Source organism: Alligator sinensis, unplaced genomic scaffold (genome assembly GCF_000455745.1).
Source record: "Alligator sinensis unplaced genomic scaffold, ASM45574v1 scaffold73_1, whole genome shotgun sequence".
In the NCBI taxonomy this organism is placed as follows: Eukaryota; Metazoa; Chordata; order Crocodylia; family Alligatoridae; genus Alligator; species Alligator sinensis.
Genome location: NW_005841838.1, coordinates 4,253,359 through 4,272,499, shown reverse-complemented (window position 1 = coordinate 4,272,499; position 19,141 = coordinate 4,253,359). Strand labels below are relative to the sequence as shown.

The following is a 19,141-nucleotide window of genomic DNA, read 5'->3' as shown; positions in this document are numbered from 1 at the left end:
GCTATTACAGAAAGTCCTAATACATATTTAGCTGCAGCAGTATTTTCTCACTAATGCAGGCTAGAAAGGTGATCCGGTTTGAGTCTTTACAGAGCATAAGTCCTTCACTTGTGGGCTGGGTACAGGGTGGCTTCTTGATCTTTTCTGGACTGCACACCTTGCTGGCAATTCTGTCTTGCTTTTTATACTGTTTTAATTGTATAGCTTCAAAGCATTTTTCCTTGATGGCTGGCGGATTTAAGTCCTAGCAGAACAGGGAGGAAAAGAGTGACCGTCCTATTACAATCGTTAAATTGCCCGGTTCCTGTTTTTGGATTTGTCCAGGTGTGAAGACTTGTGTTTCTTGCAATTAAATGTTATGGGGCTTGAGTGGTCAAATATGATACCTAGAGGCATTGGTTACTAGACCTGTCTTTGGGCATTTGTTTATCAATGGGGCAAATTTGCAATAGCTTGTACCAGTCATGGTCTATTTACAAAACTCCGGACCTAAAGTGAATGATCGAAACATTTGTAACACCTTAGGCATTGGAAGCCTGTTCTGAGAAATGTAAGGATATCATGTATGGGACATCTTTCCTGTATTCAATGCACCTTTTACAGGTTTTGCTTGAAATGTATGTTTAGTTTTTTATTTTCTTTAGTTGCTACTTCATTTGAAATGTATATGTAGTTTCCTTGCCTTCTCTAGTTACACTGGCTTTTTCTTTTGCTCTCTTAGCTTGGAGATGCATGTGATGAGTGTGTCAGGTTTTTACTAACAATTTTCCTTTTAGAGGAGCCATCACTTTTATTATTTTATGGCATGGATCTGGTATCGGGTGCCTCAAGCAGAACTATCTCTATGCCTTAATGGGTTGCAGCCATTGCAGAGACTTGGCGGGCGGGCGGGGTGGGGGGGTTGTGGCAGTCTTGTCGCCACAACCCAGGCTTGCCCCAGCCACTGTTGTATTTTTGTGCAAGAGTCATTGTCCAAGCTTTTACAGCCAACATAACACATCTAATCAGAGTGATTAGTCTCATTCCAGCATTAGTAAGTCCAGCATTGCAAGTGCTGGGCTGGCGAATGCTAAAACCCTCCAACATTGCTTGCAGCCCCAGGAAATTAAAAACTGAGATTTGACAGGGCGAGTAGTCTCATGTCGTCCAAAACACATTCCTTGCTCAGTGTTTTTGCTCATGGGCCAGCAGAGGTTGGGAGTCAGGTTCATTGCTCCCCTGGAAGATGGCACTCTTTCTGTCTTCTGGGTGAGGTATAGGAAACAAGTTAATCATTTGATGTATTTGGTCAGTATTGAGTGTGTATCTCCTCCAAAAAAATAGAAAAGGAAGGATGGAAAATCACAAAAGGATGGAATAACAGCCACAAATTGTTAGAGAGAAGGTTCAGGTGAGACATCAGGAAACACTACTTTACAGTAGGGGCTGCCAGGCTCTGGAATGGGCTCCCAAGGGAGGTGGTGCTCTCTCCTAACTTGCGGGTCTTCAAGAGGAGGCTGGGCAGATATATGGCTGGGGGGATATGACCCCGGCACCTGGTCCTGCCAAGGGCAGGGGGTCAGAACTGATGATCTGCTTAGGTCCCTTCTGACCCTAAGTACTGTGATACTAAAAGCACACTTGTACATAAGGGCAGATGCTATACCAGGGGTTGGCAACGTTTTGGGGCAGAGTGCCAAAAACACCCATAACTTTGACTTGTAAGATGTTGGCATGCCAGGGATAGATGGTGGGGGAGCTGTGAGGAGCCCGATTCTTGCTGTGGCAGTGCAGCCCCAGCCTCTTCCCCACTGTCCATCCAGAGGTATGCATGCCAAGCAAAATGCCATTGCACGCCACTTTCTGACGCTTGTGTCAGGAGGTGCCTACCCCTGTTCTTATGGTGAGCACCCATCCCTAACTGGGCAGAACAGTCCTGAAATGTAAATATCAAGTCCCAGTCCTGAGCTGAATGACTCTGGAACAGCATTTGTCATGAATTCCCCAGTCTCAACACAGTTCAATGGAAAGATAGCAACAGAGGGAGTGAGCGCTAAGCTTGGCTCTTGTAATGGCAGTGGCCAGGAGGATTCAGAGGCAGCAGTAACCGGGGCTGGGGCCAGCTGGGCATAGAGGGTGGCCCTTGAGGTGGGGGCTGTGGCACAACTTGCCCCTGTGGAGCTGGTTGGGGGGCTTCCACTGCCCACCCCCGTGCCCAGCCCCCTGCCCCTATTGTTCTGTGTATGCTTTGAAGGTAGTGTGGGGGCTACAGGCAACTCGTTCCCTAGGGCTGGCAGCAGCACTGACAGCATGGGGGGGTGGTGAGAGAATGCATTCCCCGCCCCCCCACCCCCCAGCCTCATGTGTCCTGCTTTTACATTTTGTAAAGGTGCTCACCATACCTGTTCCATACCTATAGAGATGGACTGATAGTATAGCCCTTGGTGCAGTCCTCCCTGAATGAGCTTCAGGGACATTCAGGTCTACATCACAGCTTTGTACCTGACTTGTATGAAGAGCCCCTAAACCTTACATCTTAACTCACTGTATGGATCTCCACTTTCCTGCTCTGGCCACTAGTGCCCATTGTAGTACAGCAAACTCAGTGCTAATGATTACAGAAGTTTACTTGAGGCTGCCAGATTCAGACAGTCACTTTGGTTCTCTCTGGTGTGCCAGAATAACTACAGAGGGCCTGTGTGGTGGTGGAGGGAGAATGGTGTTTGCATGCCGATTGTGAAATATCAAAGCAAAATGACTGTGTGTGTTCCCACATCCGTACTCCCGCCACAGCATTTCTCCTAGTAAAGCCCTTGCTCTTAGAGGACTTTGTGTGCTGCTGCTTTCACATACCTCTTAGGTTTCCTGCAAATGAACAGCTATAGGATCAGTCACTGGAGCTGCACACAGGATTCTGAATGCCCTTCTACAATTACTTTTGATTTGTTGTTTCAGGATCCCAGGAGACTTTAGAGCAGGAAGCCTCCTGTATGACAGAGTGTGCTGGTGAGTAAGACAAGGTGGTATTCAGGGCTACGGCATAGTAGTGAGGGATAACTATGAAGTTTTGCCCCTCTATATTGGGCACTGCTTTATTGGAAGGGTGATATTAACATCTGCACTGGGGTGTATTACTGCTAGGCTAGAAACACACATGAGAACAGTGAGTAGTATTGATCAATGAGCCTTGCAGTGCCCTGAGTGGCCACAAGTGAAATTCAGTGGAGTTGGATCAGTTACAGTAATTATCAGTACAATATATGCAGAATGTCTCTTCTTCCAAGTCCCAGTTTTATCTTCACAGAAGCAGGTGAGGAGAAAGACCTAACTCTCTCCTGGCTGGTAGGCACAGGGCATGACTATTGCTCCTAGGGACACACTACAGCAGTAATTCTCAATCAGTATGATGAGACCCTGGAGTGTGTTGAGATACTTTCAAGGTTGCTACAGGTGCCATGCAATGTCAGCACTGTTAGGTGTGCAAACATGATTCACAGAATTAATTCTGAGATTTTTAAATAGGAAGCCATAGAGTTAGAAACATTCTAACCTGTTGTGGGCTTTCTGAGTTCTTGAAAGAGAAGATTTGCCTGCTATTTTCCTGTAGTCAAAAAAGAGTGAAAATTAAAAGCTGTCAATTTCCTAAGTGTGACTTGAGTCTCTTAAGAGGTGCCTTGAGTTAAAAAAAAGGTTGTCAACCACTGCTTTATAGACCCCAGGGTATACGACCTACTTATGTCACGGTTTCACGATTTTTGTGGAAACCACAAAAACTGGTGAACTCCATAATCACTATGAAAAATGGCATTGGCAACAATTTCTCAGGAAATCAACCAAAACCCCCCAAACTTACTAAAAATAAAATGCTGGCTCAGGAGTCAGCAGTCCTCGCTCCTGCTGCAGCCTGGCCTCACAGCCTGCCTGGGGGAGGGGTGGGGGGAGCTGTCGGCTGGCGAAGCATCACGGACAGCAGCCAAGATGTCAGCTGCCACCTTATGCCTCTCTGTCAATCAGTGCTGATGAGAACGGCCACATTAAGGGCAGCCAGCAGTCAAGATGGCAGCTGCCCCCTCATCCCTCCTCCCCCTGGGAAGCTCTCTACCAATCAGCGCCAAGGTATGAGATCACAGTGAAATGGCCGCGAAATTGGCTCTTTCAGCCATGACCAAACTGCAAAAATTGCTTTCTTTCACCATGAGTTATGTAGGCCTCTACATATAATTCATTGGCTCTGGGGTATGGTCAGTAACCTTAGCCTCACATTGGCAGCTGCTGCTTTAGTGTGCGCTGCTCCTTTTCTGAGTTACAGGAAGGGAAGCCAGGAAGTCCTGTGCTCCCACAACTCCCCTTCCCTCTCGCCTAAGCTGTAGGCTGCCCTAGCCAGTGTGGCTGAGAAGCCCTTTGCTTCCCCAGCTGTAACATGCCTAAGAACGCTTTTATCTCAAAAAGGCTTGGAAGATTGCGCAGGCAGAGACTGTGGTAAGAGAGGGCAGCTACACAGTGTAGAAAGTGTTGTGCCAGCTTTTGCAGGCAGAAGAGAGCACAGTAGCCAAACTTTCCACTTCTGCCTTAAAGTGGTCCCACTGCTAGAGATGGCGCTCAACTCTGATCTTTTAGAGGCTGCATTATTGTCACCCTTTGATATACTGTGGCCACCTGAAATTCTAGGATCAGCAGGGGTATAGTTCTGATCCTCCACCCGTTAAATCACAGGTCCCTATCACTTTATTTCCTTTGACTATAGCCATATAGAGCGAAGACAAACACTTTAGCCCTTCAGACATTCTCTTCATTAGGGGTGATGCTACCCAGACACAAGGCTAATCCTCACAGTTAAGCAGCTGTTTTCAACAGCATACTTTGTAAGGGACTGTAGTGAAATGGGACTACTTTCCCTGTTTTGTGTTCAGTGAGAAATAACTACACAAGCTGAAAGCCAATCCATACAAGTAGATTTTTGTTTATAGCCAAGCTCTTTTATTATTTGAACTGTCTCATGCATCACATATCTGTGAAACAGTTTAGATGAAGTTTACAGCATAAAAACAGCTAATGTCTCCAAGAGGGAGGAAAGGGTTAACACTTGCACAGCTCAAAAAATCCCCAGTTTTGATTGCTTGTTTTCCCACTGTTTGTTTCCTACCTTCTGAAAATGTAAGTAATGTGGCCATACATAAATCGTATCCATTGCCCTATAGGGTGAGATGTACTAAACACCATGGTGGAAAAACATGTAATAGCAGATATTACAAGATGCAACTTATTTTTTTAGACTGATTCCACTCAAAAGAATGCAGTGAATAGTTCAGGGCATAATATACAGACTCTGACTTCAGGTTTAATTATAACTCCACACTGGACCGCTGAAGATCTGGGAAATGATTTCCCACTCTACTATGCCACTATACTATGCCACAAACATGATTTCAGAAGACTAACTTCTGATTGATACTTGTATCAGAGGAATCTAGCCCCTTTCTGCTTGTCCTGTAAACCTAATCTCCATCAGTAAAGGATAGAAAGGATAAAGTTGAATGTATGCCCTTAAATCCAAATATCATTCCTGACAACTTTCGGTGCCCCAGAGTAAGCCAAAAAGTCTCAGGGGGTTGGTTCTGACTTAGAAATCACTCAACAGTTCATTTGTTAATGGAGATGCAGTTCACAGCACATGTATGAAATGAAAACTGTGAAGTCTTTGCTTTGGATTGCAGTCAACAATAAGTGGTGGGGGAGGGAGGCAAGGAGGATGTCATGCCTTCCAGCCTCTGCATACTTCTGCTGTTATTAGATTTTTACAGCCAACTTTGCTGTTACAAAATTGTGGCTGGTCCCTGAAAATGTGCATGGAATGAGGGAAGGGAACTTCTCTTCCCTATATCTTCCAGAAAGGATCTACAGAGCTGGGATGAGTGGAAACTGTTGGGTGCTTTCATGATTTTGAAAACCTGGCTGGTCACTTTTTAGACGCCTTGAATGGCCCAAATCTACAAACGTAGCCTTGATTTTTCTGAGACAATACAACAGCTCCTAAATGGCTTTCTGTGTGCTTGTTTCCTAGGACACAGCACCTTGCAATTCCATAAAGGCTCCAGATATATCTATAGGTATTCTACAGCCACCAACACATTCCTACAGGGACCCATTTACAAAAGGAGTGGTGTTTCCCTTGAGAGCACAGTGATCCTTGAAGCACTAGGAAAGTGCCATATGATCTTAAAAGTAAGTATTTTCATGAATTCTGCAAATGCTTCAATGACTGGAATTAATTAGCACAGAGCACTGCTACTCCGTAGGGTGACTGCTGCATTTGAACCAGTGGAAATCTGCAATTAAAACAATAATGACAAAACACTGTGACTGATTATGAGAACTGCAGAATTGCTTGGATGTTTCACTGCTTCTAATTAAACAATAAGAAGCTTTTTAAGGGCTGAATAATAGAAACCAGCTCCTTTCCTGAGTGAAATGAGCATTTTGCCTGTTGACTATATGAAGTGCAGAACTGGAGATGAAGGCAACCCCCTTGAAAAGGGCTAGGTGATTTTATTTTTTTTAAATCACTTTCATATCTGCAACAGTAATTTAAATATAGCAGCAGCTTTTTGTTTTAAAGAGACCTTTAGAAGCTTCTGTGAGTTGTTTGACATAAGCCTTTTGTTACAGTTTAGAATCCAGGGGTCTCGTAATGCTGCTATTGAACTTGATGGGTAAAGGAGACCAGAGACTTGAATTACATAGTTTATCCTGACTTGTGGCCTGCTGTAGGCCAAATTCAGTCTGAGCACTATGAATAGGTGCCCAACAAGAAAAGTATGAAACAATAATCTATCCATACCTACCTGGACTTCCTTTCATATTCATAGACTGGTTAATTCAGAGGTTTCCTGTAGCAAAGCCATGAAGAGGCTTACTGGCATGAGACTAGTTTAGGGGAGTAGTTCAAGGTTTGAGGCATATATGCTTTTCCTTTGTTCAGGAATACTGATAATGTTCCTGCTCAAATTATATCCTTTTCTTCTAACTGTGTTATCTAGGCACCTGGGAACTGGGTCCTAGTGGGCAAGACTTGGGGAGTTTGTGTGTGAAGAGGCTCTTAGCTGGAATAAGGAAGCATGAGTTGCTTTTTTGGTATGTGGGTGTTTACTGACTCAGACCCCACAGAGGAACAATACACAAAAATGTGCTTCAAGAAGAGACTGCACCTCAACCAACAAATTACATGAAGGGTGAATTGGCTCCCCACCTTGTCACCCTTCAGGAACTGCTCCAAGGCTGTTCCTAAATTGACCCTGACAATGCTACCTGTGTAAGGGTAATTGGCTAAAGCTTCCATGATCCCATCTTGCCACTTGAGAGGGGTGAAAGCTGGCAAGCTACAGGAGATACCAAAGCTTTCAAAATCACCCTGCAGCACCAGCAGCCATACTCAACACATCACAGCTCTAGTTTGACATAAGGGGCCTTATAACTATTTGGTCCCTGCTGGCAACACCATGTGATTCAGTATCTGTCTTGAGATTTGCAACAACTGTTAAAATAAGGTAGTTACCTGTGGTCAAACCTCCTTGGGTGCCAACAAGAAAGGCCCACCTCGCCAACTTCCTTCCAGGTTCCAGTCAGTAGTTAGACAACTTTCCAGTGTCTGAGCAAATCAGGCCACAAGCCCTGAAGCAACTTCCCTTCCAAATTTGACCTTATGGTTGTTTTGAATGGAGGTGATTGAAATATCAGGAAAGTATCTGCTTTTTACTCAACTCAGCAGTAAATACAGTAAGACATGGTTTCAACATGGTTTCTCACTGTCTGCAGCTTCTGCTTTTAACTGCAACACAAAACAGACAGTCTCCAAGGCGTGCAGTAATCTGTTGTAACCTTAGTTAGTGAGCTGAGGTTTTTGAGTTAAAGCTGAAACAATTCATACTTTTTGGTCTAGAGGTACCTACTTCCTGGCACATCAGCCAAAATAGCTGTCGCACTTGCTTTGCCTCTGTAACAGTGTATTTTGTTTGAAGAACTGTGTCTAGCCAACTGTCTTTTTTTTTTTATCCACAAAGTAGGATGTTCCTTTCTATCTGAAAATGAAATATAGCTTGTATATATAACCATTATTTACTTATGCATCATACAAGCAGTCTCCAGAAATTAATCATACGTATGTGAGTTGTCCCAAAGACTTCAGTCAGCCTGTTTGTGTCTTGTGTAGTGTTGACTTCATGAGTAAAGGCTGCAAAATTAAGCCTCTGCTTAATGTTTTTTTTTTATATGCCTATGTCCTTGTGTGAATTTAAGCTTCTCAGTCCCCGTTGACAATGGTATTTGCTGCATTGGTATTTTCTTTCCTAGATGCAAGATGTACAGATAAAGAAGACACAGGCATCCAGGGAAGATCCACTGAAAGGAATAGATAGTTTAAGGTAAAATGATCCCTCATCTGGCTCAGTTCCAAGTGTTTTTGAAACTACATGGCTTTGCAACAGCTTGTTAACATTTCCCTGATATTTCTTTCTTCATGTAATTTTCAGCTGAGAAAAAAGATCGGGGTCAGATCTTCACTAGCAAAATCATTAAGAGCCATTTAGTTTAAAAAATCAGGTCTACTTTCTAGGCCTCTAATGTAGAGACATACCTGCAATGGACAGTAAAAATTACAGCATGTGCAAATAGTCAGGTGCATTGCTGGTTTGTGATGTGCAGATGCCTGGTTTGTGCTTATGACTGTGATGGCTATAGGACCGGACAAGATCCAGAGTCCTTGAGATTTGAAAACGTGTCTCCAAAGTTTTAATCTTGGAGAAGATCAATATTTCTCACGAAGCAAATTTGCTTTGTGTTCTTCCACAACATTTAAAGGGCATTTATTTTTCAAGTGTCAGCTTCTCCCTTTTATATTTTAGGAGCTCATTCATAACATGCTGTCACTCTGGCTAAGGTACAGACACTTGTGGGGGTGTCTGTACAATAAGGGCTTGATGAGGCTTGGAGGATTGGTATTTTCCCAGAGATCTAATGCTCCTTGTTTCACCAAGAAAAGCAGTTCTGTTGTCTGTTCTGGCTGAGCTTGGTAATCTCCCTGCATTGTCCTGCTGCTTGGATTCCCAGCCTTTAAACACTGAGATCTGTACCAGGCCCTCAACAAAGATAATTGGCTCAGTGCAGAGGGTCAGAAAGAGCAAGTTTTGAGCAATTTTTTTGTATTCATTAGGAAAACCTTTTATTCCACAATACAAGCCCTGATATCAGAGTTCAACTAATTTGGGACACAGATGCATCTTCAAGGGGTTCTCTGTAGAGATAAGGGCAGTTATGTCCATTGTTCTGTGCAAGGAAGAAAAATGCAGAAGATGAAGCAAGCAAAGACAGCATTCACTGAAGTTTGGCTGCTCAAAATAATTATTCACACCAGCAAACCTTATTAGCATTCTCTTCAGCCTACTGCATATATGCTGGGGTCTAGCCTGCCTTCTATAGATGTCTGCAATTTCCACTGAAGCTAGTATGGGTCACAATGGTATATTATTGGGAGAAACCCATACTCCATGCACATAGTCATTTACCTTCTATGAAGACTTTATCTGGGTGTTGTTCCATAAAAGAGTTTTTCTCCTGAAGCAACATTTTGTCCTCAGTGATCAGATGAATAGGTCAGTTTGAAGGTAAGGAGCAAAGCAAATGTGTTGTCTGCTGTAGAAGCAGACTGGTCACTGGACTACAGTAAATCCTCTTCCTTGGGGCATCCCTGTGCATGTTATTTCCTTTCCTAGTCGGAGGAATTCCTGATAAACAAAAAACAATGTTTTAATACCGCAGCTGCATTCAGTATTCCAAAGACTAGGTTGAAGGGACCCACTGGGATAGGCAACAAGAATGGATGCGTAATTTCAATAATGGTGGCCAGGTCTATGTAAATAGCACAGAAGGAACAGATCTACAATCCTGTGGGGAAGCAGCAATTGGTCTCTTTTTTGCATCTATCCTAGTTGTGGAAGGTTTGCAAACATTAGAGGAAAAGACAAAGTCAGTATGCAGCTGAGTCACAGACACTGTGGCCCAAGACCTACTACATCACAAGAAGATTCCCCATTAAATGGAATTACTGTCTCCAATTAAGCAAGAACCACTGCCATTAAACATAATAATTAGCCTTAAATAAATTCCCAGGGAACTGTCCTGATTAAGTAGGTTCTAATTAAATAGAGCCTTCTGTGTTTCATAGCAATTATCTTAATGGATGTTTTAAAGGACTTGTAAGGAACAAGATCAACTTGTGACATAAAAAGGAGCAGTTATAAAGTTTGAGGTATGTTTTTGGAGCCAGATAGTCCCACTGGAAGGGAAATGCCAAGTAAAAAAATGTGAAGTCCATTAAGGTTCATAAATTCTTCTTGCAGCTCACATCTCACCAAAGCAATTGTAACTTACCTAATTGCAGGGAAGTAATAGAGCGGCATCCTCTTCACTTTTCTTTCCATGAGGGGAAAGTTTTAACAATCTGCCCACTGAGGAGTGAACAAACCTGGGCACTGAACATCAAACGGGGCATTCTCAGTATTCTTCAGACTGCACGTGCACCCACTGCCGATGGACTCGTTGAAGAGGTGAGTGCTATTGCACTCCAGGCTGGCTTTCAGCTGTTGTGGGTATCATGTCGATGTCCTTTTTAATGAGCAAAAGTTGTTGCCACTTGATGGCTGGTGAGCATCCACTAGTGGTCTCTTTCTTAGTCGACACATCAGAAAATTGACTCTTACTTGTATTTTTGTCAGAAATCTAAGCACAGATGGTTTAGCTACTACCTACCTACCCTAAAGAGTATATCTTTCTTCTTGTGGTACAGAGCAGGGTACAGTGGTGTGAGGATGGGCATGTTATACCTGCTTAGTAGGGCTGTGCAAAGCTTCGGTCCCTGATTAGATTTGGCCAGATTCAGTGGCTGAATCTCTGAATTGAATCAGGAATCCCTTTAATCTCTTCGAATCAATTCAGAGAGATTTGGAAAGATTAGGAGATTCAGACAAAGACACAGCTTTAAATGTTTTTTCTACATTCCTCAAGGTACCAGATGACTTGTGAATGCTACAGTGCTGGGGCAGATGGAACGTCCCACAGGGGTGCGGGGGGCTCCCCAGCACGCTTAGCAGCAAACCCAGAAGTGGACCAGAAGCACTTCAGTTGACTTCTGGTCCACTTCTGGGCCCCTCCTCCCCACACCTAGCTCGGCGACTGGTGCCTCCAGGGTTGGGGGGGGAGGCACCTAGGGTCCCCCCGTGACTGATTGCCGAGCTGGATTTTCAAGGCTTTCACTTGAACATCATCCAAATACTACTTTTAAAACCTAAGGTAAAGTTCTGTTCTGGAATATTGTTTTAAGTTATTGTTACCCACTAGAGTTGGTGAGTTTATATGCGTGCAACAGAGTTCTCGTCATGTGGCCCTGCACAGAAATGCTGTCTGGAGAAGGACCAAGGTGTTAAAATAAAGGAATGATCCAGCATCTGCTTTTAAGCAAGTTATCTGGTCCAAAATCTTTCAGATTACTATTAAATAAACCAACCAACCCCGACTTATGTAAAATGCAACATTTCACCAAGGCATTTCAAATGACTGTACATGCCAGGCCACAGCTCAAGCATTGCAAAGGAAAATTTAGTTCTTGTGCAAAGTAATTATTTTTAGTAGCGATAATGATATGTAACTACTCTGTATTGTGTGCATGTGCATAAATATTATATTTGTCTAGTTATTGCATGTTTGTTACTAGGTGGACATTCTGGGAAAATGCCCAACCAAATATCAGCAAAAAGGCCCTATTCTTTTGAAGATGAGAGACTTAAACCTGTGTTCTCACCGGTATTCAGGTTTTACCTCCTTGCAGTCCATTGCTCTACCTGGCGCAGTGGTAAGTGTGGAGAGTTGGTCCTACCATGAATCCTTCCAACTAGTATCTCTCTGTAGGTATTAAGAGCCAGGTCTGCTTCTACAGGACTGTGTTTCTGATAATCAAAATATTTCCATCAATTTAAATGAAAGCTGATTGAATGGTATCTTATGCCCAATTTCAACTCTCATGTTTTCACCCATCTCTGAATCCTCAGGAATAAAGCCATGAACATGGTGTTTCAGATAATATCAGATAGACACTGTGATCACATCCACATGAGGCAGGGGATGCATTTGCAGCAGTACAAATAGTAGCGGCATAAATTTGTGCCGCTACTTTGTGATGTAGTGCGCGCCCCTGCCCATGCGCTTTGCAGCAGGACATACTGTCCCATTGCTGTATGTGCTTCAGGGGGGGCTGGCTGGGGTACAGGGTGCCTTCATGTGGAGCTAGCCGGTAGGCAGCCCCACACAGAAGCACACTGTGCCCCAGCCAGCTGAGGAGCAGCACTTGGGTAAGCAGGCAACCCAGGGCTGCCTGCTCCTCCATCTCCGTCTGTGTTTATACTAGCACACGTCCCTTTGGCATTCTTTGTGCTGCTTTTTTCTTTGGGGTTTTGGGGGTTTTTTGCTACTGGGAAATTCCAATAGCAAATTTTGCCCCAGCGCTGCAAATTAGCAGCACCATGCATGGTTTAATTTGCAACGCGTACGGTTTGTGGTGCCACAAACTGCATGTGCCTGCGTGTCCGGATCTGGTTTATGGGCACATTCCCATAAGCACGCACGTGTGGTCTGCAGTGCTGCAAACTGCATCTGCCGCACCTGCATACATTTACTGTGCCGCTAAATTGCAGTGCAGCGGGTTTTTCTGACACCCTGAGATCTTGGTGTCAAAACAAAAAAAACCCATGCAAAAAAAATGTGGTGCGGAGCACACAGCTGCAGCATTGCACTGCCTGAAACCAGAGCATGGCTGGCCACATCCACTCTCAGGCTGCTGGCCAGGTTCTGGTGCCTGGATCACCACCACTGCAGCCACAGGAGGCCCCCAGAGCCCCAGATAATGCTGCCCAATCCCACCTGGGGCAATTTGCCTTATGCCAGAGCAGCATACAGGGGTGTGCCCCAGGACAACTAGCAGTGGCACAAATGTGTCACAGCTATTTGTCCCTGGGGAAACGCACATTCCCAGTCATGGGGACACACCCTGTATGTCTTTTTGTTTTGTTTGTTTTGGGATTTGTTTTGTGTGCTATGGACGTGATAAAACAAATACAGCATGTTCCATATGTGCATGCAGCTTTAACTCTGCCTTGGTAACAGTATGCATTACACTAAAGTAATTAATGCCTTGTTCTCTTTTGACTATATTATCATGATCTGTTCATCATCTAATGTGCAGGCGAGATGGTTCATAGTCAACTTTTCAATTAATCTGGACTTTTTGGAGGACTTATCCTCACTGTTTGCAGGGAGTAGAAGAGGCAGCTGTTCAGTACTTCTTTCATCCTCACTGTTCAGAGAGAGGTCCCATGTATTATACATGACATGCCATTCAATCCATGCAGTGAATGCAACAGGGTCTTTTGGACTCCTTCCTCCTTGACTACTTATCTCTGCTTTTTTTGCTACATCCTATTCTGAAGTGACTGACAAGGGTCCTTTGGAATGGAAATATTTAAGCAACCTCTATAGCAGATAAGATCTAAACTGATGACATCTCCATGTGTGTGAAAAGTCCTTCGCTAACAACACACGTTTATGTTGTGTGCCAGCTCATTACTCATATGACTGGTAAACAAATAACAATATATGGAAGAACCTGATTGCTGAATTAATTTCCTTTCTAGAATACATAATACATAAAGAATATTTGAAAGTAAAATATTTGACAATAGCATTAAAAGTGGGGAAGTATTGCTCTAAGTTACTAAAAGCTGTTTTGAAAATGTAACACATCACTGAGTACAATCAGTGTACATGTCACTGCTTTTTTAAAATGCTAACAACAGAAATAAGTCAAACAACTTACTGTATCTGCTGGCTTTCAGATAACAGCCTTTTTTTTCTATTCAGATCTCCACTTGCAAAAGAGACCTGGTTAACGCTGGTGCATTAGACAATTAAATATAATGAGTCTGTTGCATAATGAGCTTGTGCATGTACTATTGCCACCTCCTGCAAATCATGAAAGATCTAGCAGGATGCAGAGCTGGTATCTGTGTTTCATAGAAAGAATTGTGTGGGTGGCCATTGGTCACAAAGATTTTCTCTGAAGTGTTTTTTGTTTCTTTCAGTCCCAGCAGCAGCTCCTGTCTTCCAAATTGGAATGTGTTCAGAGCTTTAAGGAAGCAATCCTGGCAGAGGCCAAATGTACTGAGTCCAATCTCCTTACCCCTTTCTCTAGGAAGGGCAGTGGAGCAAAGACACAGACACAGTCTGCACTAAAACTACTTCAAGTAGAGGCAGCGACCTTGTACAAGAAAGGTATTAAATGATTTCCTGGAAAAGTTTTTAATTGCATTTCACCTGTCTGCTGTAAGAACTTGCATTGTGCCAGCACTTTCCTTTTACGTGCGACTGTGTGGAAAAGGAAACTGTTGTATTCTGGGCTGCTCCCTGCTGCCTACTCTGGGACACAAGGCCCTGTGTGCTTCATACCTGCAGGAGGGGTTGAATCTGAAGTGTGGATAAGGCAGGTGTCTACCAGAGAGATTCCTTGCGTCTGACTTCCTGCATAGCAGAACTCTACTCCAGGTCTTTCAAAGACCTTGACTTTCAGCATTGATTCAATCGCCTTCCAAATGCATATATACTTTCTGCAGTGGCTGAGTGCTACTCCTACCATTATTAATGTGCACTCCCTAATATAAAGCAAGTCCCAGTGGGACTCAAAGGAGTGTGCATTGTAAAGTTTCTATTTCCTTATTACTCACTCATCTCTGAGTGTATCTGAACTATAGCAGAATAAATTTGCTGAAGCCTTTGGGAGCTTTTCCTGAGTGAAGACTGACAGTTGAGATCAAAATATTGAAAACCATTTAATTTTATCTACGCACACTTCCAAGCAAAGTGTTATTTTTGTTTCTAAAAAAATCTTAAGTTTCCCAGACTTTAGTTTGTTAATATCTATCCAGAGACAAAATGTCAAGGTCTTTACCACTCAACGTTTAAAACTGAAGATTCCAATAACATGTTTGTTTATATACCAAAAATTGCCACTAAATTTACTGGGACTTCAGGCCTGCATGGTCAGTCAGTAAATGGGTGTGTTAGAACAAAGAGCGATGAAAGCAGGTTGATAAGACTGTGGTCATGAGAGAAACTATTGAAAAAACATGTGATTTGTTTGTGTGTTGAAAGAACATGTGATTTATTTTTTTTCTGTTCCTGTATATCTTATTTGGTCTGTCTTTCAGGATACATGCCCCTTTCAGCCCTGATTCAGCAATGTACTTTAACACAGGCCTCACTATAATGCATGTGACCACATCTCTTGACCCTCAAGGAGGGCAGTCACATGCTCAATTTAGGCATACATTTTGAATCCTTGTTGACCTGACATCCATCAGTGTAGTCCTTCCCATTATTTGGTTTCAGTCATAGGAAATGACGCATAATTTGTTTTTTCCTGTTTTCAGTGGACTGCAAGGATCTGTATGTGAGTGATATCCTATATGAAAAGGAAGAACCTGAGAGGCAACCTACGGAAAAAGATGTGGCTGAAATAGTGCGAAAGCTCTGCTTGGCACATAGCATGAGTTTTGAGGTATCCTGTTTTCAGATAAAATCTGTCCCATGTTTTCTAGTTAAATAAGTAACCACTCAGTGCCATGATGTATACCTCCAGACATCACCCATGCTTTTCACTTTGTTTTAACGTAATTCCACACTATCAAAGCCTCAGTCGAAAAATGGACACAGACCCAGGGTTCAGGACACCTAGAATTTTCTTGTTTATTATAGTACACCCCAAGAGGTCCCGCTCGAGATCAGAGCCCTGGTGTGTTAAAGGCTGTACAAGCATAGAGGAGAAACTTTAGAAGACTAGTCCAAGTTGAAATCAGAAATAATGCACAAGTATAATAAGCAAGAGGAAGAAAAAAGAAACAGGTGAGGGCAACAAGATTACATGGGTTCATAAATCTACTTTATGGCTTGATGGTTCCAAATAATTTGAAACCATTTTTAAAATATGAAACCAGCCACTTTAAACGAGACTAGTCATTGTTAACTGGCTAACTTCCTGCAGGGTTCCCTTCCTGACTCTGCCACAGACTTCCTTTGTACATTGAGGCAAGTCATTCAAGCTGTCTGCTTCTGAGTTTCTCATCTGTAAACCACAATATGGTTGCATTTTGGCCATAGACACGGCTTTAAATGTTTTTTCTACATACCTCGAGGTACCAGGTGCAGCTCATGAACGCTGTGATGGTGGGGCAGATGGAGCATCCCACAGGAGCGTGGGGGTTCCCCCGGCATGCTCGGCAGCGAACCTGGAAGTGGACTGGAAGTACTTCTGGTCCACTTCCGGGTTGGCTGGGGAGTATACCCCCCCCCCACCTCTGGCTTAGCAATTGGCCGCAGGGGGACCCTGGGTGCCCCTCCAGACCCAGTTGCTAAGCCAGGGGGAATGGGGGGGCCCCCTGTGCACTCCCCAGTGGACCCAGAAGTACTTCTGGTCCACTGTCAGGTCTGCCGCTGAGCATGCTGGGGACCGACCCCCCCCCCCCCCCCCACACACACACGCACTCCTGTGGGACGCTCCACTTGCCCCACCACCTCAGCGTTCACGAGTTGCCTGCTACCTTGAGGAATGTAGAAAAAACATTTAAAGCTGTGTCTATGTCTGAATCACCAAATCTCTCCGAATCGATTTGGAGGGTTCCAATTTGATTCGGAGAGATTAAAGGGTCTCCTGATTTTGATTCAGATTCAGAGATTCAGCCACCAAACTGGCCCAAATCTTCACCGAATCAAATCAGGGACCAAAGCTTTGCACAGCCTTAGTAACAAGTGGTAGCAGTATATATTGAAGGGCCCAATCCTTGAAGTCAGACCCTTATATAAAGTAAAGCTGGGAAAAATTCTTTGGCAAATAATAAGTTCACAGAAAAATCTAGTGTGGGCTGAGAGAAACAGGGCAAATATTGGAAAATGTTAAAACATTTCATGTTAATACTTTTCAAATGAAACTTTATTTTAGAAAAGTTTAAATGAAACTTTTTAGGGTTTTTTAATGGTATTTTCATTTAGAAAGTGAGAAGTAAAAGGGGGAAACTGAAGGATTCAAAAGGGTAAAATAACCCAGGTGTGAAATGCACAGCATTTCATTTTGTGTTGATGTGAGACAAAATTTGTTCATTTTTTCCTCCCAGTTTGGCCAGTCAATCAAAATCCATATTTGCACAGTCATAATGAAAAGACACTTGTTGTCTCCAGGGTATTTACAACACAGAGCTTGCAGTTTCTAATCACCCGAATTTAATAATATGGACCCTATGGCCAGATCTCCGAGGCAGCTCCGAAGCTTCAGAGCCGCTTCGGCCGGATCAAAGTGGAAACCCGGTCTGGAGCTCTGGATCAGATCACGGCCATCTGAAGTGGCCAGATCGGATCCCTGCCGACTCGCACAGGCCTAGTGTTTATTCCCCAGCAGTGCTCTGTTTCTGCTTTCATCTGACAATGTTTGTTCGTTCTGTGCTCCTCAGACTAGATTTATCCCTTCAAACCTTTTTGCAGATTTCATGAAAAACCACTCCTGTAGAATCTAGATGTTTGTGGTAAATTCTAGTGCCAAAACTATTAAATTTACTAATTTCTAGAGTGAACTTGCTTGTTAGCTGACTGCACACATTGAGAAATAGGAGTTTTCTTACTCCTCACCAAAAGCATTTTAAAGAGTAAATGTGTTTTAAATAGGGGAGGAATATCCTGCAGGTCTCAGACTGGAGCATGGGCAAGCTAGACCCCCATCGTACTTCCTCCACTTTACCCTACACTGTGTCCCACATCAGTGAGGGAGTTGTCCATTTGCTGTTCATTCAGCCTTTGGCTCCTTTGTGGAATCTGTCAGCAGTGCAGTAGTTAGTCAGTATCCATTTGTGATTTCTGTAAGGTAGGTCCAGTGGGAAGCACACAGGGATCATCAATTCTCCTTCTATCTGAGACACAGGACAGTCAACAAATGATGATGTTTAATCACTACTGACCTGAGGTGAATTGGGACCTGAAATTGAGGTGAATTGGGTGAATCGCAATTGGTGAATTGGGACCTCAGCAGTAACCTGAAAGAGACAGGCTCCATATTCCATCATCCTTCATTTCCTAGGAAGCATTAATGAGAATAAGATGTAAATACAGAGCCAAGAAAACGTGCTAGGTTGAATGCTACTTGTGTCAAACATAGAGGGGGAAACAGCACAGTGTAGCTGGAAAGCACTGGGCTGGGATTCAGAGCCATGGTTTTGCTATTGATCTGCTATGTGACCTTGAACAAGTGACTTCCCCTCTGTGTTGTGGCTTTTTTTTTCCTCAGTCTTTTCTCCCTAGATCAGTGTTGCTCAAACTTTTTGGCTCTGTGGGGTCTGTTTGTGGGCCAGATGAAGCCCTGGGGCCCAAGACTGCTCCCTCCTGTCCTCCACGCACCAGGATTGGATCCTGGGATTGCAATGGGATCAGGTACCAGATCTAGAGGGCAGGGCCAGACAGGCATGAGTGAACTGGGTGGCCTTCCAGGGCCTAGACAGAAAGGGGGCCTGAAAATGGTAGTTTAAAAATTATTGTTATCATTATCGCTGGCAAAGGGGAGCCCAATACTAAAAGTTTGCCTGGGGCCACCAGCAATCTAAGTACAGTGCTGCCAGAATGAAGAACCCAGGGCTCCCCACAGGTCTGAAAATGTAGTGCCAGGAGCGGTAGCACCACACCCCTGTTCCCATATTTCTGGACCAGTGGGGGAGACCTATGGGCTGGATGACATGATGCCGTGAGCCAAATCTGGCCCATGGGCTGGAGGTTGAGCACCTCTGCTCTAGATCATTAGCTCTTTGGAGCAATGACTGTCCTTTTACAATGTTTATGAGCAGTGCCTTGCTTTGTGGCAGCTTCTGGTTGCTGCTGGAATACAAACAATGATAGGTAGTGAAATCTAACCGTATATGTCAGTCTGTTCCATTCAGGCTCCAGGTCAAAGAAGAAAAATTGCCCTTAGCCTTTTGACAGGTGGGAACATAAATAATAGGAGGTGGAGCACAAGCCTTGAGGGCAACTCTGGCAA

General features: G+C 43.8%; 1 protein-coding gene across 1 annotated transcript in view; it reads left to right on the top strand.

Annotated features, from left to right (window-relative positions):
• The window catches only part of LOC102383324, a 186,712-nt gene that overhangs the window by 6,396 nt on the left and 161,175 nt on the right, over positions 1–19,141 (top strand). Inside the window, exons 2-8 of the mRNA XM_014519708.2 lie at positions 2,935–2,985; positions 6,041–6,201; positions 8,326–8,396; positions 10,412–10,577; positions 11,741–11,878; positions 14,160–14,349; positions 15,504–15,631. Of these exons, the coding sequence (XP_014375194.2) occupies positions 2,935–2,985; positions 6,041–6,201; positions 8,326–8,396; positions 10,412–10,577; positions 11,741–11,878; positions 14,160–14,349; positions 15,504–15,631 (905 nt within the window). The remainder of the gene's footprint in view (positions 1–2,934; positions 2,986–6,040; positions 6,202–8,325; positions 8,397–10,411; positions 10,578–11,740; positions 11,879–14,159; positions 14,350–15,503; positions 15,632–19,141) is intronic.